Genomic DNA, 24,598 nt, shown 5'->3' with positions numbered 1-24,598 from the left:
CCCTTCTAACCCTTGAGATCCGTCCCTACAGTCAAGGAGCATAGCTGATATGGCTGTAAGAGCCTTGAGTGATCTCCTATATTAGCATTCTCAATAGAATTTGGTGTAAAATGAAATGGAAGTAACCAGCCACCCTGAAAAGTTAGTCCAGCCTCCCTGCAGTTTAAATATGGAAGTGAGTGATAGTCCAGGGATCACCTAAAAATTTCCACTACAGTAGAGATAGCCCTTTCAGTTAGATGCCCCCTGCTGTTTTACTTTATTACTGTCCACGGTGTTGAGAAATATTAAGTGGATGGTAAGCTGTCCAATAACCTTGAGACTATTACACACACACACACACACACACACAGGAAAAAAGGGGGCGCTGGAGAGATGGCTCAGCAGTCAAGAGCACTTGATGCTTTTGAAGTTAGCTTCCCAACACCCATATGTTTGAGGGGGAATGGGGGTTCACAACCACCTGTTACTCAGGTCCAAGGGATCTAGCACCCTCTTCTGGCCTCTGTGGGCACAGGCACTGACATGGTGCTTAAGTACATACATGCAAACACTCATACACATAAAAAGCAAAATTTTAAAATGCAAAGAAAACTCAGAAACCGTTTAGAAAGCCATTTAGAAGCACACAGTTGATGCCTTAAAATTTGACCAGTGGCTACAAAATAAATCCAGGGACTTTTTTCCCCCCAGCAAGCAAAGAACTTGTCAGGAAAATATAGCTGTATTTCTAGAAAGACTTATTTTAAACAACATGACTATACAGCAGTGCAGAATTGAGTAAAAGGTCGGTCACACCTGACTATGATGGAGACCTACCGAACCACTCAAGACACTCATGAGCGCCCAGTAGAAACAAATCCAGTGGCATGGTCACAAAAACTCATGACGTTACACTATGGGACATGCTGATAGCTGCTTGGCTGTGTGTAACTAAGTTAAAAGACTATGGAGACGGGACAGCATGAAAGTAATTCCCGCAGAGGGACGTTATGAGTCCTGTTTCTTAGTTTTGTCTTCTGTTGATGGTTCTTTTTAGCAATGTGAACAGGAGTGAGAGAGACAGAGTCCAACTTTTAGTCCCTTGGGGTTCATATATTGAGGAAAACATTACACAGCCACCTAAACAATATTCTTTTTCCCCTCTTCAAATCTCAGCATGAGTTTTCCCGGATCTGGGGCTTCACCCATGTTTTGCTGAAATGTCTCTAGCTACCATGGTTATTCTTTGAAAGTCAGACAGAGTTTACATTGTTCCCTGCAGCGTCTTCTGCACACCACATCATGAGTTATGACACTAGAGCATCCTGCCGCCAGATCTTTGATGGCAGACTCGGTAGCTCTTTTCCGTTTGCATAGTAAATGATGGTCCTTGTTCAGGGTGGATTCTGTTTCCAAGTTCTTGCCCTTTGTTATGTCCAAATGGTGTATCAAAACTTTCCAATAATGGCCTTCATTATTGGAAGTCACCTGTTTTGTCATCTTACCAAGGACAGTGGAAGAGTTACAGTTAAAAAGTGACTTTATGCAGGAAACAAAATAAGCAGAGTTTCTCACAGCAGGTCAAGACTTTAGCAGTTACACTCCAGAACAAGAAAAATGTTTTCTGCCAGGAAAAAGACTCAGGCCTGGATTATCTGGTGCTACACACAATTTCTGTAGGTTATATTTACCTCGGGTTTCTATGCCTCTGGAAAGCCACTATAGATAGGATATATGAATTACATGATAAGAGAGAATATAAATCTCTCTCTCTCACTCTCTCTCTCTCTCTGGGTGTGTGTGTGTGTGGGTGTGTGTGGGTGGGTGTGGGTGTGTGTGTGGGTGTGTGTGTGGGTGTGTGGGTGTGGGTGTGTGTGTGTGTGCGTGCGCGCGCGCACGTCTCTGTCTGTCTGTCTCTTAGGTCAGGCTAGTACAAATCTTGACTATTTTCTATAAATCTAGACAGTGCTAATTTCTTTGTCCCCTAACTTATATACCCATAAAGGAGATAAAAAATAAAACTTGCCTCACAGAAGGTTGTAAAAATTGAGTTAATGAATGTAAGATTGTGGCAGTTAAGAAATACTACTTAATGGCCTCTCAGAAGGTTCGCCAGGTAAGGGTGCCTGCCACCAAGCCTGAGGACCTGAGTTTGATACCCGGAACTCACATAATAGGAGGAGAGATCCAATTCCCTCAAGTTGTCCTCTGACTTGTAGCGGGTACTGTGGCTTGTGCATGCATGCATTTGCATATGTACACATGCATGCACAAACACATACAATGAGATAAATAAAATGTGGTAACAGAAATATTAATGTACATGGTTTTTAAACCTGAAAAACACACACACACACACACACACAAAAATGACCCCAGGTTACTTGGCAAACAGTCTTCAAATTTGCAGTGAACCCAAAACTGCTCTTAAACACTGTCTTTAAGAAATCAACTAAGAAGCAACTTTACCTTTCTCCGTGCAAAGAAGCTGTCTAGAAGTCAGTCCCATGGTGAAGGACACTGGGAATGTTTCACAGGTGGAAATGAAGTTCTGATGGGAGTATGAGCCACATAGGAACATCATAAGGACACAAGGTGTCTTTAGCTTCTGGGCACTTCACAGGGGTTGGATTTTTATTATTGTTTCTGTTTCATTTTTGTTTCCTTCTTTGGAAAATAATCACTGGTTCAGAAAGGATAGTGTATACCACCATCCTCCTGAAATGGGGCATTTTCTAGACCAGCAGATATTTCCTTTCTCATAAAGGCTTGTCATTTAGTGTGACCATGAGGGGGTAAGTCTGATTGTTTTAATTATTTTCACAACACCATTATAAAAGCATTTGTTGAAAGTCTTTTTTAATTTTTGCTTTTTTATTGAATGTCTTTTAGCAGACTAGGTAGGTGTTCAAGGATATGTATTTTCAAAATGGACATCTGTAAATGTTACTTTAAGTTTAGTAAAAAAATCTAATGATTTAGTATTTATTTAATGAGCTAATAGATCACTTTAAAGTTCTCCACAAAGAGAGTTTATCATTGCCAATTGACCTTTATTCTTTCAACAAATACTAATTGTATAATTCCCAGAACTATATTAGCTTTCTTGATGATGAAAAGACTACACAAAGAAAATTAACCCAGTTAAATACTTTGTTCTCAAGCATATAAAAATTTGGAACCAATTATTTTAATAGTTACTTTTTCTTTTTCTAGCACATTCTAAGATGGCCAACTCCTCTCATCTCTGTAGTGTGCTAGCTTGGTTTGTTTTGCTTAGTAATGTATACTTTCTATTTTGAGGGTGAGCCTGGATCACCTGGAGAAGCAGGGCAAAGTGGACTACCAGGACCAAAGGTTGGTACAGATAAAGCCAAGGACAGTTGTCACTGCATGGTTTCTACAAACTTTTAAGCTGTCAGTTTGTTATTTTTCTGGTTGTAGTTGGGTAGAAATTTTGTCAGTGGTATATTATGCAGCCATAAAACTTTGTCAGTAATGACTAAATTATGCTTACAATGTCATTAGCATTAGGCATGCAAAAAAAGAAATAGGAGATGATTGTCTAAAATCCTTCTTGTGGGGCTGGGAAAATGGCTCAGCAGTTAAGAGCGCCTGGTGCTCTTGCTGCAGAGGACTAGAGTTCAATTCTTGGTACCCACATGGCAGCTCATGACCTTCCGTAAGTAACTCCAGTCCCAGAGGATCCGGTACCCTGTGTGTGACTTCAGGCACACACATGGCACACAGACATACATGCAAGAAAAACACCTATAAGATAATTTTAAAGAAATATCTCTTGGGGGATAACCAAATAGCATAAGAAACCCCTCAAAATAACTACTGACATTTTACCCCTTAGTCAGTTGTGAAAACATAGGTCATGTTCATGCTGTCTCAAATGTGCATGTTAGCAAGCCCTGCTACAGATGATGTTCACACAGCCATGACGGCTTTTTCTCAAGATTTGGCCACCTTCAGCTTCTATACAACATGGCCAGATAGTCAGACAAAGAACAGAATAAAGATGTGGTGTGTTTAGAATTTAAAAGTGGATATATTTTGAATTACTAAATAGGGAAAAAATGTAATGAGGATATTTTTTGGATTGCTTGTTTTCTTGGTTCCTTGAAGAACAAATGACTCTGTTAAATCAAAAAAGATTGGTGACAGTTTAGTTTAAACCAAGCAGGCAGACAAATCCCAAATCCTTTGATGAGTGAACACCCCTTGAAGTACAAAACTGATGTCTAATCCCATCAGCTGTGCTGGTGTGAGCCTGTACCCACAGATGTCTGTCAACTGATTTTACATGGCATGCTGCTATTTAGGTGCTTCGCTTCGGACAAACCTAAAATTCATGGACCTGCCTTTTTTTTCTTTTTTTTTTTTTTTTTGTTGTGGAGGAGAAGAAAGAAAATATTCTTCCTGGGATTCCAGCCCTCTTCTGTCTTCTTCTCTTTCTTGCACTTCACTAAAAAGCTCAATTGTAGGAGTTAATTCCGGATGGGTATTCACAGTACTGTTCCTGTGTTGCCCGGCAATGCAGCCATCAGGATAGACGTTGAGTAGTGAAGGTCACCAGAAATGCAGAAAACCAAACCAACAAGTTGGTTTCCAGAGAATGAAATAACCTTGTCTCCAAACTGACTTGTAGATGGGTTCTTTTACTTTGGTTTTCTTTTTCCTCACAATAATTTCCTTAAAACATTTTAAGCAGTCTGCTCTCACAGCAATGCCTATTCAAGCTTCCCATCAGGAAATTTCATCATAAGGTGTATGTACTTTAGAATGTCTGCTCTCTGTCCCCTGCCCTTTGCTAGAGAAAGGGAGAGATGCAGTTCTCTTCAGAGAACAGTTTCATATTTTAAGCCTTGTGTTTTCTTGGTCACCATTTCTAGTAGGAACCTTACTCACCGAGACTGCTCCATTCTGGTATCTTGGTCTGCAATACATGGGTTCCTACCAGTTCCAGAATGGATGATCTTGTCAAGGATGCCAAGTGCTGCATTGAGGGTTTGTGATCATGTCCAAGGAATTCAGAACTGTACCAGGGGTCATCGCTGAAATAACCCAGGCATCAGGGCATGCTTTAGTAGACAGTTTAAGGAAGGACATGCTAACCCACCTTATTGACTCTGAGTTTAGATGGATATCTAGTTGCCATACTGTGTCCCCTGCTTAATGTCCATTCCTAGGTGACCTTCTTATGCACTGCACATACCATTATCCTTATAGATCCAAGTTGGTATTGGTGTGTGTACCCAATTCTTCTGGATACTTTTGCAACTTGTTTTCATACAGAAACCGAAGCCAAAATAGATGCTGCCCTTTGTAATTCACCTGGTGCATTCAGTGTGTGTTCAGGATCTGCTTTGTTTGCTACTGCTTTATTGGCTCTTCATTAATATCTCTCAATCTCTGTTTCTGTGCTTAGGGGGAACCTGGAAAAGAAGGAGAAAAGGTAAGAATGGTTCTGCTTTGTTTATCATGCTCCCTTCTCCCGAGCTACACCCAAACTGAACCAGATGGATGGACAGATAGTGCAAGTGGAGATTGGGGAGGAGGTAATAAGTGTCCATCTGCCTGTCTTGCAGACTGTCAAATAGTGAAAACAGAAAATGTGGCTTTATCTTCGGTGTAAATTTTGAGATTGGGGTTAGAAGGAAGGGGAGACAGGCAAACACTTCATGCCAGGCTTTACAATGTCTTCCAGAAACCCCTAGCTCTGTAAAAAATCCCACTCTGCATACTTAATAATGCCATTCCGATGCCTTCCTAAACACCCACAGCTGTCTCTGCTGCTGCTGGAGACTCTGAGTCAAAGGTCAAAAGGGATACAGATGTTTACCTGCAGTGATTGTCTAAAAGTGACCCCACAAAGAATCTCCATCAAAACCAGAAAAGAGACGGGGTTGCATGTTAATCCCTAATAAATGCCTCCTGTACTCCTTGCATGCCTGTCTTAATGTTTTCAGACTCCTATTGTGTATGGCACTGTTTAAACCCGGGTTCCCTCTGCTAAGTGCAGTGGTGTTTGGATGTGTCTCTGAGTGGAGTGCTACCTAGACAGCCTTTCTGATAAACATCATAACCCTGCTTGCAGAAGAATCCATCAAAAGATAGGGAAAGCAGTCCTCAATTTAACTGTGTTTCTTAGCTTTCTAAGGCAGGAAGAAGGCAATATTAAGTTGGAAGAGCAAAACAGGGCTTAAAAGGCCATTCATGAAGGGAAGTCAAGCTCTTTACTTCACAACTACTCTGAGCCCTCTGAGCCAGGTTTCCCAACAAGCGATTGGTGTTTTAAAGGGGTTTTCAAGCCAATTTCTAAAAAGCATGTGAGGAAGTCATCTATCAACAGTGCCTTAGACTACATACCCTAAAGCAGACACTTTGGGGCATTCATTGGTCCATGTGATTCAGTCACCAAATAACTGTGTCATGTAGAAGGTGAAGAGGGAGGAAGAGCAACGCCAGCACCCATCTCCGGTTCATCAGGTGGCTGCTGCTCTCCTGGTCCATTGTAGACAGGAGCCTGAGCAGGTTGAGTTCATGTTTATTTGAAGGCCATGACATTTCCTCTCTAACAAGCTACAAGGCTTAAGTGAAAGAATTCAGAGTTTAGTGGAGCAAAGCACAGAGATAAAATGAAAACTCTTCCCCTTTGCACTGCCTTGTGGGTAGAAAAGAGACGTCACTAGAGGAATAGAGAAGGAACCAATGAAGCACACGTTCCCCTAACTCAGTTTACTGTCATTTAGAAGTGAAAATTTCCAATAAAAATTCATTTTTCTGAATGTTGGCTATGGAGCCCCAATTAGATAAATACTCAGTCTTTAGGCTTTGGAGGTCCCGGCATTCACTTGGAAGCCCTGGAGCCTTGGTTGGCTTGAATTACAATTTATTCAGCTAGTAGAGGAAAAGGGCAGGCTTGCACAACACGAAGAAGGGCACAGAAATAGCAAACAGAAGTGCCACGGCATACTGTGGGAAGTGTTAGGAGAGCCCTGCTATGGGAAACTAACAGAGGGGGAAATGAGACTGCAGAAGGATAGCTTGGTGTCCACATCAGCCATGAGAAGGATGACAGGTAAGTCACTGCTTTGTGTTAATGCTGTGGGGTTTAACAGTGCTCAGCCATGTTCTGGAATGAAAGTAACTGTATTGGCATCAGTCAGCTGATCGAGTAGACGTGTGCTGGCTCTGTGACCATGTACAGTGGTTTGTAACAAAAGTGTCTAAAGGAGAATTCACTGGAGAATGGTCTTTGCTTCAAGTCACCAACACATCTAAGTGTTTCACTTTGTCCTCTTCTCAGGGAGATGCTGGAGAGAATGGCCCCAAAGGTGATGCAGGTGAAAAGGTACAGTCTTGTGAAACATGGAAGCGTATGTGCCTGAGCAAGAGTATTCTAGAATGTGTATCAAGTTGGGAGCTTTGGGAGACAGCATCAGGGAAGCCTCCCAAGTTAGAAAACAGTTCAATGCTTGACTTATAAAAAGTGATTATTCCACATCCTACCCATAAACTCAAATATTCTGAAAGTAATTTGGTTTGCCAAAATTTCTAGAAAATAAGTAAATTTCCAACAATAGCTCTCTCAAGCAATAAACACACTAACTCACATGGCACTGTGCCACCAGAGACCTAGAAGGGGAGTCCCTGGAGTGATTTGTTCTATCCTAGTTTTAGGAGTATGTTGGTGAGTGAGGATAAAATTTGAATGTTTAGTCTTGAGTTAATAGCACTTGATTGCAGTGCTTACGTCTGGAACTCTGGGTACCTCGCTTGGCCTTTGCATTCGGTCTTCCCCCTCCTCGGTCTTTGGAACACTCATCAGCATTTACAGCATATTCTTCCCTGGTCTGTGTGCATCCTCTCTTGTCCCACAGTCTGTCATTATGGTGTTTGCTCAAGTTTGTATTTTGACCTCCCTGATATCATGACATTATGACATCAAAAGGATATTTCCCTCCATCTATGCAAAGTGTTCAGATTTGAAAAGAAAACTGTTTTAGAAGCTGAGTATAGAATCAAAGCAGATGGATTCTAGTGCAAACCAAGTGAGATAACTGATGAACGAGAGGATTATTCACTGGGGCTTACAGCTGAGAGGGAGACTGTTCCATTTTGAAAACTTGAAAATTATGACTGTACAGATGGATAATGGTTAGTCATAAAAACATGCTCATAAAATATATAGAAACTTATCTGCCTCCATCTCATAAATATTAACACAAATATGGCATAGGGGTAGCAACAAATTAATGTCACTAAGTAGCAATTTGTTTGTATTTGAGAAACAGTTTGAATTTAGGGTAGATTTTCAGTTCTTTGTAGACCAGGGTGTGTCTTGGCCTCAGCACTGTTGACAGTGTGGACCGGATTCTTCTTCACTGTGGAGCTGGCAGATGGATCTATGTTCTATCAGCTACCCTTAGCATCCCCATTTCAGAACCATTGCTGGAGGAGCATCTTTTTATCTTCCAAGTATAAATATCGAGCTGTAGTCAGATACAACATGGAAGTATTTATTGCAGATAAGGCTATAGATGCTCCTGACTCCTCTCAGGACAGGGTTTGAACCCTTAGGGATGTGAACCCAGATGATGGTTTGTTTAGTTTTCATCTCTTGTCTAAAAGCAGAGAAAAGCCAATTTGTTCTATAAATTAATATTTTAGACTTTGTGGGCCACATAGTCTCCAACACAACTCCATGGTTCTGTTACTGTAGCAGAATTCAGCTACAGACAACATGCAAAAAGAAAAATGAGTAGGGCCATGTTCAAAATCAATTTTATTTCTGGGCATTGTGATTTTGAGATTATGTGGTTTTCATGTATTTTTTAATATTATTATTTTGATTATTTTTTAACTATTTAAAAATATAAAAGCTATGTTTGGCCCAATCTTGCAAATATCCAGCACAGTAGCCAACCTTTGCTTAAAACAAAGGAAATACTGTACACAGAAGGCAGCTTCTTCAAACAACAAAATATATAAAATTTGAACTGTACCTTTGTGAATTTAAATAGAGCATTTTATGCCTCAGAGGTTTTTTTGTTGTTGTTTTGTTCTTCATTTTTGGAACATAGGCCACTAATTGTGTCTTTACTCACACAGGTTTTGAAATTTAATTTTGTAACAGTAAAACAATGCTTTTCCTTGAAAGGACCCAAGTGTCTCAAAGGAATGTTGTTTTTACTTTATACATAATGCAAATCAGTTACCATACTGACTCACACATCATAAACTCGCAATAAATACTAACGTTTTCTACCATGTGGGCATTGAAATCAATGACATGGTTGTTTTTCTTTTCTTTTCTTTTTTTTATCAAAAAGTTTTATTGCTCAGCTGAAATTAAGTATAAGAAATGCCTCAGTTAAAGCGGAAATCATTTCTATAAACTTTCAATAGGTCTAAACAGGGGATCGTAAATAGCAATCTGTAACATGTATAATATGTAATCTGACCCACAGCGTTCATCCCAAGAATGTAGTGATTGGAATATAATTTTTGATGTGTTTTTTAAACATTTCCTGCTCCTGTCATATAATTTGTTTCCAGCATGTTGGAAGCACTTTTCTTGTGGCCTTTGTCTTCAGTATGTGAAACTCATTCATCACTTTCCAACTTTGAGGGGTAAAATAAAAAAAAAATAAGCTTTTTTTCTGCTATTGATGTAGTAAATTACGTCATTGACTGATTCACTTTAATGGATTTTTTTTCCTTTTGATCCAACTCAGCACATTCGGATGGTAAAGCAATCTGGGGCTTTCCAGGCTGGTCATCTGGAAATACTGGGAACTATAAAACCACTGACTGGGCAGGGCTTCTCTGTGGCCAGCAAAATGGTACAGTCAGCTTAAGACTAACTTGCCAAAGACTGATTTCAATCACATGTAAAGTTACTATGGAAGTTTTGTGTCCTAGTCTTTGGAGTGTTAATTTCAACAACAAATGTTGAAATACATTTCTTATCCATTGCAAGTGGGTGTCTGTACAGCTCACTAAATGGACCACACTGCTGTACCCCGTGTGGTGTTATCTGCCAAGTCAAGAGCTCCACCTCCACTCTAGTGGCAGGTTTTGCCTGTCCCTTGCCTTCTTTTTCCCATGGCCTCTGTTCCTATGCACGCATCGCCTTCTTATTTAACATCTTGAACTCCAGCATGTGACCTTTCACAAGGCGTGTTGTATGTATTTGCACTTACCAACCAACCTGTCTTAAAAACCATGCCCGGAGGACTGTGTCCGGGGCACTTCAGGACAGCCCCCACCTGGTCCTCTCCAATCCTGCCCATATGCCATTCTTTGTTTAGATGCCTGCTTTCTGCCTGTCCCACCCTGCCCCCCTCCCTGCTCCACATCTCCAGCTTCTAGCTTTGTTCGGTCTTCAATCCTTTGAAGCTTGGATTTACAAGTCATTTCCTAGGGAAGCTCTGTAGTCTCCCAATCTGCTTAGGTCATCGCCTGTACACTTGAAATACATCCTGTAATTCTGTTCCTAATGCATACTGTTCTTTACTCTAATGTGTTCCGAGTGCACTAGAAGATGAACAAGCAAACACAAACCCATAGGATACTAGGATACTGCCTAGTTTCTTGTCTAGTTAGTGCAACAAAATCCCCTTACAAAAAGTAAGGAAGATGGGGTTTATTTGGCTCACAGTTTGAAGTTATAACCCCTCGTTGTGGGGAGGTCAAGTCAGGAAGCAGCTGGTCACATTCCATGTGCAGTTGAGAGCAGAGAGCAGTTAATCAGTGTGTGCAAGCTTGTACTAGTCCAAGGCCTAGCCCATGAAATAGACCCACATTCAGGGTGGGTCTTGCTACCTCAACCCAATGAAGAAAATCCTACCTAATGAAACAATTCCTCATTGAAACTCCTTTCCCAGGTCATTCTATACTGCCAAGTTGACAAAACTAACAATCACAGCTTCACCCTTTATCAGTTGACACCAAGAACATCACCTTTAAGCCATAAACTTCTACCCTTTGTCCCCAAAGTCAACCCAAAAACTATATGGTGCCAATGTGTTCTAGTCCCAGTCTAATCCAGGTTTCTAGAACATTGTTACTAGTAATAAATACTGTTTGGAAAACCTTTTCTTAAAAAAATCTTGAACAACTTCATATTTTCATTGAAAGGCAGGTTTCCATAATCTGCATTTGCTTATTCTGTCTTTATTAATATATTCATTTTAATTAGTTGCTGAGTACTGCATTTGAAAACAGTCACATACAAAACCAGTGCTTGACCAAAAGTGGAAAAACAGTAAAATTGCCAGATGTGGTGACATGTGCCTTTAGTCCTAGCCCTTAGGCGGCAGAAGCAGATGGATCTCTGTGAGTTCGAGGCCAGCCTGGTCCACGTAGTGAGTGAGATCTTGTCTTGAAAAAAAAAAAAAAAGCCAAAACAACAAAACAGCAAAGTCAAGTGCATTTATCTCACAGAACTTCTCCATCTGTGGTTTACCCGACTGACTACTGAAGCTGGGCATATACATAAGCCCTAGCTGGAAGGCTGTTTCCTACTGTAATCCTGTGTTCACTAGCACTTTGGGGATAGGGTTAGAAACATCCCCTGCTTTATTTCAACTGCTTGGAACATTATCCCTTCTAACAGTTGTCTTGTTCTTAAAAGTTATAGAAATTCCTGGAGATTTCACAGTTGTGAATCTTTTAAAAGAGAAGATACAATTATGAGTTGACTATCAAATGAAACCTCTCATATTTCCACAAGTAAACCAGCCCTTCACATGTCAGACCTTCCTTCCCATCTACTTTCTCTGAGGACAAAATCTAGTCTGCATTTTCATATAGTAGGTTAGCCCAACACTCTTTCTTGTATTAACTACCTTTAATTTATACATTTTTCTCTAGCCTTTTGAGCCCATTGTTAAATGATATAAGCCAATAATCCTTTTCTTATTCTAATAATAAGAATATGAGGAATCTCATAATCCACCTCACTTATAACTACTTCTTCAATTTCCTTATCCATTAAATGGAAGTAGCAATGCCTTCCCTGCATGAGAGTTTAAGGTATAAACAAGACAAAAGGAGCTTCTCGAAGTCAAATATTTTTTTATGAATACAAAGGTCATGTTATCCAAAATACTGCAAACTGGTTCATTAATGTTGATGGCTCCCAGACTTAGCTTAGTAGAAATAGAAACAAGTATTATTTTCCTCACCACATTTATTCCTCCCCTCATTTGGAACTCATTTGAATGTTGATGGTTGAGAAGAGAAAATTCGTTCATACAATATTTAGAGTTCACTTCTTTGTTTAGCCACATCTTAATTTTTCCTTGGGTAATGGCAATTACAGATGTCAAAGAAATTCACATGTGTGCTTCTTCCCTCAACAAACTAAATTTACTATTTCCTTCTCTTTCCTAAGCCCCTTCCTAAAGGCCTCTTTTCATTTTGATCCTTGACTGCTGACCAGACTAAAAACACTGTTTTTTAGACAATCGTTCACTCATTCACCATGTGTTTGTGTTAAGCATAGACTGTGGTTGGGATGCAGAATCTGTTCCCATGTGTCTGTCTGTCTGCTGACAAGACAGACAGATATGCAGGCAACACCAACAGCAATCACAACACAAGCTGTGCCTGACACAAATAAAGCACACAGCTACACAGTAGCAGGATGTGCTCACAGTGGGCCATGTGTAAAGGTGAACTGGTGAATGTTCCTTGAGACAAAGCCATGTAAACCAAGGCCTAAAGCTGGAGAAGTGCCATCGTGGGAAGATGTTTGTAGAACCGAGGAAAGGGGCCTTGTCCGGTCAGTGCACAGGGGCCTGAGGCCTCTGTCTGTCCGTGTGTCTGTCTCTAAAAGAGATTGACGAGCAGCTTCTGGACTCTAAAACAAGTGAACAGAGCCCTGGAGATGTTTGAGTATTTGTACAGATGACAGAGCTTAGGGAATCTCAACTCTGGCCTCCCTCCTTCAATTTTCCTGATAGTCACAAATGGCTCCGTCCCCTCCTTTTCTTTGTCCTTCAAACAAGTAACAGTCTCACCTCTTCTCCATGCTCCTGTCTGTATTGGTCCTGTCCTTAGGATGGTTGTGTTTCTAGGAGCAGAGTCATCCTTCGTGAAATCTGGACAAACATAGTCTTCTAAAAAGCCAGATCCCCCGCCCCCCTCATCTCTTACTCACCTCTATGTCAGAATTAATATCTGTGACCTACAGATAAAAACCTTTTGGAACCTATTAACTTAGCCGAACACAGCCTTCCACCAACCCCAAAGCTAAGAATGTCATCAGATAGCACCTAAGGCCTTTAGAAAAGCTCCCCCATCTAACTGTAACCACCTCTCTGATGTACCCACCAATGTATTTTAAACTTACCTTTGTTCTGTAAAAATCATAAAGCTTCATGAAACTGCTTTGTGAAATTTGGGGTACCCTAAATCTGTACTCCTGCACCATGGTCACCAAAAAATGCCTCTAGAACAGACAATCTCTTAATCTCTTTATACAGTTAAAAGTCAGATTCTATCTCAAGACTTTCTTATCTCCTTCATGTAGTCCCACAAGTCATTCATCATGCTGTGACTTGACAGTGACTTGAGTTACAGTGCAATGAGGGTAAAGCAGGAAAAGGCATGCTCATGCCTCATGATGGCGACAAACTGATCTGCAGCATGGCTTTTGCAACTCAACCATCATTAACCTTTTGACTTCATCTGTTGAACCTTGACCTTCCAAAGACCCAGAAGGGCAGGAACTCCCTGTAAACAGCCAGTGACATTAATAAATCCCAGAAGCTAAGAAAACCAAAAGTTTCAAATGCCTAACTTATAATTCATTGCTTCAGAATATATACTTTAGCATCCTATTAAGGAAATAACTTGATATTTGTATATTTTTAATTATTTCAAGAAATAGAGTCTTTCCATGTTTTATATTCAAAGTAAACCCATGATTTTAGGCAGGGCATAGTTTCTCTTACATGCTGTTATCACATAATGTCTGGACCTATTGATTACAAAGCCCTGTGGGGCACAGTTAGTCCTGTTGGTCACACAGAGAAAACCTCTGAGTAACCATTTGGGTAATGGCCACCTAGGTGTTTGCATTGTTTTCCCAGTACTTGTGGCATAATCTCCTGGGTTTCATTGTAGGGTGACCCTGGATCATCTGCTGCAGGAATTAAGGTAACTATAACCTTGAACATGTTTGTGCCAGGGGAATAGTGATTTTGACTTTGAGTCACTCATGTCTTTTTGCTTTATCAATATTGATGGTTACAGCTCTGGTCCAGTTCTCTGGCAACATCTTCCAAGCACAACAGGGAAATCCCTGGCAGACTTAGTAGGAGAGCCTATTTTCTCTTCCATGTTTCCTTGTTTACAAAACAACAATGTATTTATATGTGAGTTCTAGACATATAGCAGTTTCCATATGTGTAATGTAGTGGAGAGTAAGAAAATGACGTGCACAAAATAGTGTAATCAAGTAGACAGGTGGGTCATTACTGTAACACTGCCCAAAAGCGTAGTGATTTTCAGAATTTCCTGTAAGACTTCTCTTTTCATCTTTGGTTTTCTTTGACCAGGGAGAACCTGGGGAATCTGGCCGTCCAGGACAAAAGGTAATATCTCTGTCTTAGGTATGTTCTTCACGTCTCTCCATGATCAGTATTTCATATCGTTGTCATCTAATATAGAAACATTTGTTGCACAGTGGTCCAGTTTCCATGCTGGACATAATGTTACTGGTTGCTTTCCATTTTAAAAGGTTTTGATGCTGAGCATAGCAAAGTATGAAAACAAACTCTGTATATATGCACCCAGCTGTTTGAAACTAACCAATCTCAGCTGAACTGGAATGCCAGCTAGTTGCCTTGCATGCATTTCATGAGAAGAAATAACTATATACCAAACAGTCTCAATGGAAAATGATGGACAGTTCTTTTAAAATATACCTCTACCTCCATTCATTTGCCAATGCTTTCCTGCTAACTTGGATATGACTCTAACCTGTGTCATGAAAGTTGCCTTATGGAAACTCAGTTCATTTAAAGAACCAAATTTCAATTAGCGACTCTAATCCATACCACTTTCACTAACTGAGCTGTGGATACATTAAATTTATCATTTGTGCTTCTTCACTGAATGTTTATACTCATTTTTCATTTGAGTCTGAGGCAGGAAACAAATGTTAGCAGTTTCTCGACTGAGCACCTGGGTCTCAATGCCCACTCCAGCCAAACTCTACCTACAGTTTCTTGTAGATAACAAGAAAATGTGAATTCCACAGGATCCAATTCCTTAGAACTATGCCCTTTCCTTTGTCCAGTGGTAGCTGATGTTATAGGCAGAATATGAATTAGGACATAGAACATATCTCATTAGCAGAGACAGAGAGATAATCGGTAGTTTGGAACCTGAAGTTGAGAGGTTGCTGATGGTCTGTGTTCTTGATGTCATCAAGAAAGCTTTTATTTAAGCACTTGGGATGGAAGTAGCTTCTGAGAGGGTTTGCATATTCTTTTAACATTTCTCTAATTTAATAACTATTTTCCTCTTGAAACTGAAAGTCTCAGTATTGATTAATCAGCTCAGCTCCAGGTGAGATGAGAGCCCAGCACAGCTCTTCAACTCTTTCTGTTCTGATTAATCTCTTAGTCTTCAGTTCCCAGTTTAACCCAAGAATCCACACAAAAATATTTTAAAGAAATGGGTTGTAGTAATCACCCTCTTCCTCTGCTTCTCAGTTTATCTAGGGCAACAACCCTGGAAGCTCTTTGCTGGTAACAGATGTATACAGTCAATCATATAGGTTACTCTTCAGTGTGTTTTAGTGAAATATTCCAAATACCTTTTGGGAAGGAACCTCAGGTGTCACAGTGTGCTTTCTGTGGCCCCATTCAGTGGTGACAGCTTTCTACAAACATGTCCAGCCTTTCCCCTCATGCTGACTTTTTCTTTGACAAAGTCAAACTTGTCAGCATATGTGATTTTTTTTCTCTTATACAATGGGCACTGACAAGGTAAATAGCTGAACCTGCTAATCTTTTTGTTCCCCTAGACAGGCTTTATCGTGGACATCATAGCAGGAAGCCCTCTCTGGCCTTTTCAAAAGAAATGTGGAATTACTAATAACAGAGACCCATTTTGAAAAAGCAACTGATCTTTCTCAGATTATGTAATTTTTGGATTCCCTAGTCTAAAAATTTAAAGATTTTTCTTAAATTGCACTCCAAATTTGTGATTTGCTCGAAGAAATGTCAGAAGGACCAGGCTTGGTGGAATGTGCCTCTAACTCAGCACTCAGAAAACTGCAGCTAGAAGACCTGGCATTCAACACCCACCTGCCTTACATAACAAGAGTCTGAGTCAAAGGAAGGAGAGGGCTAGTGAGATGGCTCAGCAGGGAAAGGTGATTGCTGCCAACACTGATGGCCCAAGTTTGATCCCGGAACCTACATGGTGGAAAAAGAAAAATGAATCCTGCAAGTTGTCCTCTGAGTTTTACACACACAACACACACACACACACACACACACACACACACACACACACACACACACACGAATAAATAGATATATAGATGATAGATAGATAGATAGATAGATAGATAGATAGATAGACAGACAATCTTTTTTAAAACACAGCAGGGGTGTGCACCTGCAAAATATCTCTAAAACACAAGCCAAGACAAATCTCAGTAATTTTCTGTAGGCACCACTGTTTCCATAGTACAAGTACCAAACTGGCCTTCAGTTTCTTGGCATAATATTGCATTATAATTATTTATAAAGATAACACATTAATTCTGGACATTTACAGTTTGCAGGCAGGGACACTGGATTTTCTTTGTGTTTTAATCAAAAAATAGATTTCAGTGACATCAAAAGGAGCTTTCATCTAGGTTGATAGATGGCCTGAAGCAAACAACATCCTTTTTATTAATATTTAGTTCAGATTCTACCCCCTGACACAATCTCACCTTCCTACCATTCTATGACTTCCTATGTCTAGCATCAGATTTTCATAATAATGCCCCTAACACTGAAAACAGATCATTTCTATGTTTGCTGCTTTGAGGCAAAAATGACAAACTAACCTGGGTATACAGTCAGTCCTGGATATCATTCATGATATTTTTGGCACCATTGCAGAGCAGTGCTGTGGTGTTCATTGTCACATAGTTCCTGAATTTAGGGTTCTACTCAGGAAAGTACAACCTGGCACAAGCCGAGTGATGAGCCTTCCACCTGAGATCATCTCCAGGGCTCATCTAGGGTGACATTGTAGGGGAGATTCATTTTATCAGGTTTTTCTCCTGTAGCTTCAGCAGAAGAGTAGCACGTAGGCTGGTAGAGACCCTATAGACTTGTAAAGTGTGAATTGTGTTTCACCACATAGGTCTTGCCTTCCTAGCCTAAAAGTATCCATTCTAACTTTGAAGGAGGAAATCACTTGATTCCCCATCTGAAGGGACTTCGGTCAATGAGCTCTGTGGATACCCAGGGTATTCTAACAGAATCCCAGGTGCAGGACTCTCTCAGACTGGAGAATGGAGAGTTGGAAAGGAAAAATAGTAAAATTAAAAATATAATGTGGCTGTGTGTAGTTAAAACTCTTGAATGAGGACTCTGAATAAAATAACAAGCTGACTCTTAATTATGACTCATGTCTAACACATTAACTGTGTTCCTAAGAGGCTTCTGAGCCATGGCATAGACATGGATGACCAAGTCAACTAAAATCGTTTCTCTTAGTTGAAAGGTAAGCTTTCCACAACATAAAGATAAAGACTTCTACAGAAAGAAATGTCTTACTGAAAATGTGAAAAAAATGCTCCATAAGGGTAACATTATGTTGCTATGAGCAGGAAGTAAATACAAACTTGGAAAGGTAAAAGTCACAAACATTCAACACCATAGAATATTAATATAAAAAAGAATATAAATACCTGAAGTATTTAACTAAAACATACATTTATGAACAACCATGTGTATTGAACAACCACGCATATACACATATACACATATACATACATGATGTAGAGAAAGGCTAAATACTCGTCATTTAGCATTTCATTATCTTATATATTATCCTGTCATTTTTTTACATTTTTCTCATTAGAAAACATTGCAGGTGCTAATCATGCATACATGTGCATATCAGTCTTTTCTTTAAAGTAGCTATGTGGTCCTTTTAAGTTGGTAGAGAAGGAAGTGGTGAGAATTCTTATTGAAATATAATATTATAACCTATTTATTTCCTCATAAGCTTCAGATGCAATATCATCATAAGAGTTGGGAGAGTCTTTTTAAAAACAATCCCAAGTGTTATTGGTTGGATATTCAGTTCCTTTTTCCAAAAGCTTCACACTATTTTTAAGCAAAAGATAAATTTCAGTATAATATTTATGCAAGCCCTTTCTATTAGGTACTCTTAATGTTACTGAATAAAGGGTAAAAGAGAAAACAAAAAAGAAAAACAATGTATGGTGTTGCAACTCTGTGAAGTTTAATATATAGACACCTGGTCTCGAAAGGAATAATAGGCAAGTTAGCATTCCTTTCTTCTCTAATTTCCTTGTAGTTGTATTTATAATGCACTCTTCTGCACAGAATGCCTTTTCTTTTGCATTAAATCCTGAAATACCTTTAACAAGTAGTAAGGGAGCCACTTGTTTAATAAAAGACTTAATAAAATGTCTAAAGGTTTAATATTTTAATTCCAGAAGAAATTCTAGCTCTTTGTAATTTGAAAGGGCAGGTAGTGGAGATGGAAGACCCAGTTGTTGGTAGGTTTTCCTTGAGTTAAGGGCCAACAAAATGGCTCAGCAGTCAAAGCACTTTGCTCCACAAGATGTAAAGCCTGAACTGGATCCCCAGAACCCACACAAACATGGAAGGAGAGAACCAAGCCCACAAAGGTGTCCTTGGACCTTCACACATGAGCTGTGGGGGCATGTACACATGCACAATGATAATAAAATAATTAAAAGTGAAAGATGATGGAAGCATTGAGGCTGTAACATGTGCCTCCCCTCCCACCCTCCTGGGACCTCTCCCTCTTTGGAAATGGTTGTCATCTCCCTAATTGACCGTTACAAAATTCTATGGTTGTTTTACCTTCTGTGTCACTTCCACAGACAATAGAGCAACACTTCATGGCAAACATATTTTTTCCCGACTCCTTTATTCTTTTGTAGTGGACTTCAAGAGACTTTCTAAGCAATGTAACCTCTTGTGCTTAAAATAACACAGACAATTCTGTGAAAATGAGAAGGTTTAGCCTGTCTCTAGTGTGCCTACCCAAGGCCTACTTAATCTCTGACCTATGTCCTGGAACAGCTGCACAGCACCATTAGCCCAACACTGCTAAGCAGGGTCACCCTAATCCAGCAATTGTCAGGAATACAGGCTGGACCCAAGTACATTCTTAACCATTTATTTGTCTTCTCATCCTTCAGGAATGAAAAGGAAATCTTACTATACTTTTAAGTGAGCAACATGTTTACTGTGTGTTGTTTTCCTGGTGCCATCTGTTCATACAACAGTCTCTTGCTTATCCAAGCAGAGAGAGCCCTGGGATAATAGGACACGTTATTGAAGCAAGCAGCTCCAACAAATCCTTGGCCAAGGGAGTCATAAATGCAGTCTTTCCTCCTTTACTCCTCTCTCATGCCATCTGATAGAGATGCCAGTGAGCAGTGAACTGCAGGCAAAGGCCAGTGTTTAAGAAATCTACCAAGTGGTCGGTCGGCCAATCCTGGAATGGAGAGTTGATCAACCAGACTCATTCTCCCTCCCCAGTCTTTTGTATACATTTCTATTTGCAGAAACTGTTCAGCTGGGACATTAGCCATGTTTTTCTCTGATGCTGTGATTGAGTACATGTTGCTCTATAATGCATTGTGATTTTCCCACGTAGGGTGAGCCAGGGCTGCCTGGACTACCTGGACTCCCGGGGATCAAGGTAAATACTCCACTGACCGACTATACAGAACTATAGTTATGAGTCACCCAAAAATTAGAGGAAAATTGAGAAAAAAGTGAATACTGATCATTAATGATTCTAAAGTTGTCTCAAATGATTAGTTTGTTTTTTTTTAATTGAAATAGCACGTAGGTATTTAAAGTTAGCCATTGCCATCCAGACTATATATTTCACTGTTGGCTTTATCAACAAATGTCATTTCAAATGAAATCATGCAAGGTTTTTAAGGTCTAGAAAGAATCTCTTTACCTTTAACTTTTAACTTCAGCCCTCAGGTCCTATCAAATTTTAACCAGAATTCATCTTAGCACACCTGTAAATCAGATAGCTGGGGCAACCATGCATCTGCTTCACCATTCTAATAACCCCTAGATGATGCCATGTCGCCACCTCCTGTCAGTCACCCTCATGGAAAAACAGAAACTTCATTGCTAAAATGTTTTGGCCCAACATATGTACTTTCCACAAATGCTCTGTATTCATCTTTTCAAATAATCACTTAAGGTTCAAGATTAAAACATCGTTTTAAGATTTAAAGATTCTGGGCTGGAGAGATGGCTCAGAGGTTAAGAGCTCTTCCAGAGGTCCTGAGTTCAATTCCCAGCAACCACATGGTGGCTCACAACCATCTGTAATGAGATCTGGTGCCCTCTTCTGGTGTGCAGATATACATGGAAGCAGAATGTTGTATACATAGTAAATAAATAAAATCTTTTTAAAAAAAGATTAAGAAAAATATTTAAAGATTCTTAGGTCACTTAAAATGGTTTTTTGAAAATATTTTAAGACTTTTCCCATGGCGCCTACAAGACGTAATATTCTATTATCTTAGCTATTCCTTTAGAATAAACTTCACATATATGCCAGAAGTAACAGAGTAACAATGCAAGCACGTGTTCCATTCTAAAACCAATGCTCATACTTCAGTTCTGTGTGATATTGTATAATGTGTTAACTAAAGTCAGTATGATTTTACAAGTATTAAATGTCCTATGATGTTTATAATATTATATAGGTGATCAGTACATAGAAAAAACATGTCTTCTAGGTTGGCACTCAGAAATCCTGGTTCTAGTATTTTGTTGTCTGTTTCTAGATTACTGTGAAATTTCAGATTGCTTTTAATATATACTTTGACTCTTTGGTAGATAGTGCACTCTGAAAAATGTTTGCTGAAGAGTCAAAGTCACTTACCTGTCATTTGCTTCTTAGCAAGAATGACATCCTAACTTGATGGGAAAGCTCATATTACAGGGTTAATTTATGGCAGTTCTTTAGTAACTTCCATGCATTAAAACGACAGCTTTTTATAAATGATAAGATCATAAATTTTTAAATGATTGAAGGACATGTTTCTGGGTGTTAATTAGAATCTGGTGGTGATACAAATCATAGTGAAGACATTTGAGACAAAGGACATTGGAAGGACAGGGAGGTCACTACAGCAAGCTCTTTGGCTTGACAGGGTGCAAGCTTACCTCAGGAGAACCTTGGTGCTCTGAAATCCACTTGTCCCTTCTTCTGGGCTTCAGGCACTCTGGTCAAAAAGAATAAGAATGGAGGCATTATTTTTCCAAAATATGATACAGATAAATACACACATAGACGTAAATGCTTTCAATAGTTATGTATTTGTGAACCTTGCCTTACTTCAATGCTTTGTCTACACTAACTCTTGGCCTTTCCCAATGACCTTTTCAGTCACTCATGACCCATTCAGAAGGTCATGAATTCTCAGGTAGAGAGGGTTAATAGTAAGTTGCCACCTCTAGTAAGTTTTTAAATTCCCACAGCCTGATAAGTGCTAGAAATATTTTGCTGAGGTAGTGTGGCTCTGATACTGCCCCCCCCATCTCTGACTCACTAAATGATTGAACTGAGAAACTGTGAATTGGCAAAAACTCTTCATTATTCACTAGAGATGTTTCTCTTGCTCATGTCAGTACCATGATTGGGTCACCATCTGGTGTTTGAGATAAATCATGAGCTCTATTTTTGGTTTAATAAGATTTGTCTTCTCACTCTAATTCAAATGAAAGATAAGCTTCCATTGCAATGTGATAAGTACTAAACATTGGTAAATAATTTGGGGGAAGACAATTTAAGAACACATTAAGATAGTATTCATTGTGTATTCATAAATATAGACTTAAAATTTTATAATTTTGTGATACTACATTAACTTGAGATACTCCTTATTAATTTAATTTGCCTCACTTCTGCTATGGTGGCAAACTACAGGAAAATTAATTCTCATTTCATAGTTCAAGTTATTAACCAGTATTTGAAACCCATATGTGTTACTATGAGACATGAAGTAAGGAAAACATCAGTCATGATCTTAGGCCTATGTATGTGTTTATGCTTTGGAAATATTTCCTGTTGCCAGTCATGTCCTCCTTATCTGTCACTACTACAGAGCATGTGCTCGTGCCATCCGTTATGTCCAAGACACTGAGGAAACCAGCCATTACATACCAGAGAGGCTTTGGTTCGCCACCTGTTGCTCTCGGGGAATAGTTGGAAACTTAATGAGCACCCACATGCCTTCCACAGCTCTCAGGAAATGAACCAACAGCCTAAATACAGACAACAGACTCCTCTATCTATCACCTCAGTATCCCACTCTAGGGAAAGTGCTAAGACTGTAGGCATACAGAAGGGAAGTCACTGAGACCTGACATGACTGCATCTCAAGCTGCTCTTAAGCTTCCTGCTGTACTTGAAAGTCCTCTCACCATGTGGAAGCCATTTGGAATTCCTATTTCATGCATTCATGGTTCATATAGTGTCAAGATGTTCAACTGGGAAAATTAAATTATGCACAATGTACCATGCAGAAATTGATCTTCTGGAATAAGATTTGAGCTTAGAAAATTAGTTTTATGAACAAGCTTTCGAAAATGTCAGGGTCTTTTTCCTCCCTCAAGTGTCTTAGTGGATAGCAATCACTGTCCTACCTTTTCTGTGCTACCTTTTCTGATATCAGATAAAAACATAAGATTCTAGAGCTTTATTTTTGAAAATGTTACTCTAGACACTTATTTTGAAAAATATAGTTTACCCATTCTTGTGGTTCCATTTCCCTCACAAATAAGCAGTATTGATCAACCAATCATAGCTTTCTTTACAGGTCCTGTGACTCAGGGCAAGTTTTGTAATCTCTCTGCACTGCAGTTTTCTCATGAGAACCAACAGTGACCGTAGCACAGAGTTCTATGAATGAAAAAATGTATGCATAGCTCTTGATATCTCCCCCAGCAGATAGCAAATGGCTGCTGCTTCTGTTTCTCTTGGGACAGCTCAGAATATTGGAAACATTACTTATGCACAAGTTCAATATAGTCTTCCTCTTGTAAATAATTGTAAGTTGTAAGAAATGCATCTAGCTGTGCTTAATATAGATACAAATTATGGATCCCACTTTTAAGAGGATGAAGGAATAAAACCTTTGAAAGCAATGGAGCACCCACTTTCCCTACTTGCTGAGTGTGTTCCGGGAGCAAAAGGCAAGGATGCACAATGGCTTGAGGATGAGAGAAGTCATGTGAACATTCTCTTCCTGGCTGTTGACAGGAAAAGCAAAAGGACAACTTGACACATCCTGATGTTTGTCTTTCCGGGTCTGGATTAGTTCACTCAGAATGAGTGTTTCCAGCTCTACCCATTTGCCGGAGGGTTTCGTAAGCTTATTTCTCTTAACGGCTGGATAATTCCCACTGTGTCGATGGACCACATTGTGATCATCCATCACCTGTCGGTGGCCATCTAGACCGTTTTTCACCTGTGGCTATTGTGAATGGCCAGCAGTGGACATGGATGAGCAGATGTTTCCAGGATGGAATAGATTGTCCTTTGGATAAATGCCTAAGAGTGGTATAGCTGGATCAAATAGGAAACTTATTTCCAGCTTTTTGAGGAATCTCCACACTGATTTCCACCGTGGCTGCAACAGTTTGCACTCTCACTGGATGTGAGTGTTTCCCATGCCTACATCCATGCCAACATTTGTCATGGTTTGGATTTTTCTTTCTTTTTATCTTGACCATTCTGACTAGGGCAACATGAAACCTCAAAGTAATTTTAATTTGTATTTCCATTACATAGTTAAGGATGTTGAACAGTTTCAAAACTAAGTCTCAGCCATATATAGTCTTTCTTTTGAGAGTTCTATACAGTTCAGTGACCCATTTTTTTTTATTGGATTGTTTGTTTTCTTGATGTTTAGGAGTTTTGTTTTAGTTCTTCTTATGTTCTGGATACTAACCATCTGACATGTATAGGTGGTCAAGGTTTTTCCTCATTTTGTAGGATTCCTCATTCAAATAATAGTAACCCTTGATGTGCAGTCATGTTTTAGTTTCATGTGGTCCCATGTCAGTTGCTGGTCTTAATGTCTGCACCACCAGGATCCTGTTCAGAAATTCCTTTCCTGTGCCTGTAGGTATATCCTCTACTTTCTGCTCTATCAGATTCAGGGCATCATGTCTTATCCTGGGGTCCTTGATCTATTTGAAGTTCAGTTTTATAAGATTGAAAAATAAGAATTGAGTTTCATTCCTCTATGTGTAGCTATCCAGTTTGAGTGGCAGTATTTGTCCATTTGTTGAAGATGCTATCTTTCCTGCAG

At 39.5% G+C, this 24,598-nt stretch overlaps 1 protein-coding gene across 1 annotated transcript in view; it reads left to right on the top strand.

The window, feature by feature from the left end:
* The window catches only part of Col25a1 (collagen type XXV alpha 1 chain), a 373,933-nt gene that overhangs the window by 291,859 nt on the left and 57,476 nt on the right, over nt 1-24,598 (top strand). Inside the window, exons 13-18 of the mRNA XM_035451853.1 lie at nt 3,286-3,339; nt 5,420-5,446; nt 7,301-7,345; nt 14,131-14,163; nt 14,565-14,600; nt 19,903-19,947. Of these exons, the coding sequence (XP_035307744.1) occupies nt 3,286-3,339; nt 5,420-5,446; nt 7,301-7,345; nt 14,131-14,163; nt 14,565-14,600; nt 19,903-19,947 (240 nt within the window). The remainder of the gene's footprint in view (nt 1-3,285; nt 3,340-5,419; nt 5,447-7,300; nt 7,346-14,130; nt 14,164-14,564; nt 14,601-19,902; nt 19,948-24,598) is intronic.

The sequence above is a fragment of the Cricetulus griseus genome (assembly GCF_003668045.3).
Source record: "Cricetulus griseus strain 17A/GY chromosome 1 unlocalized genomic scaffold, alternate assembly CriGri-PICRH-1.0 chr1_0, whole genome shotgun sequence".
Classification (NCBI taxonomy): Eukaryota; Metazoa; Chordata; class Mammalia; order Rodentia; family Cricetidae; genus Cricetulus; species Cricetulus griseus.
Note: the sequence above shows the minus strand (reverse complement) of the source record. Positions and strands in the feature narration are given on the sequence as shown.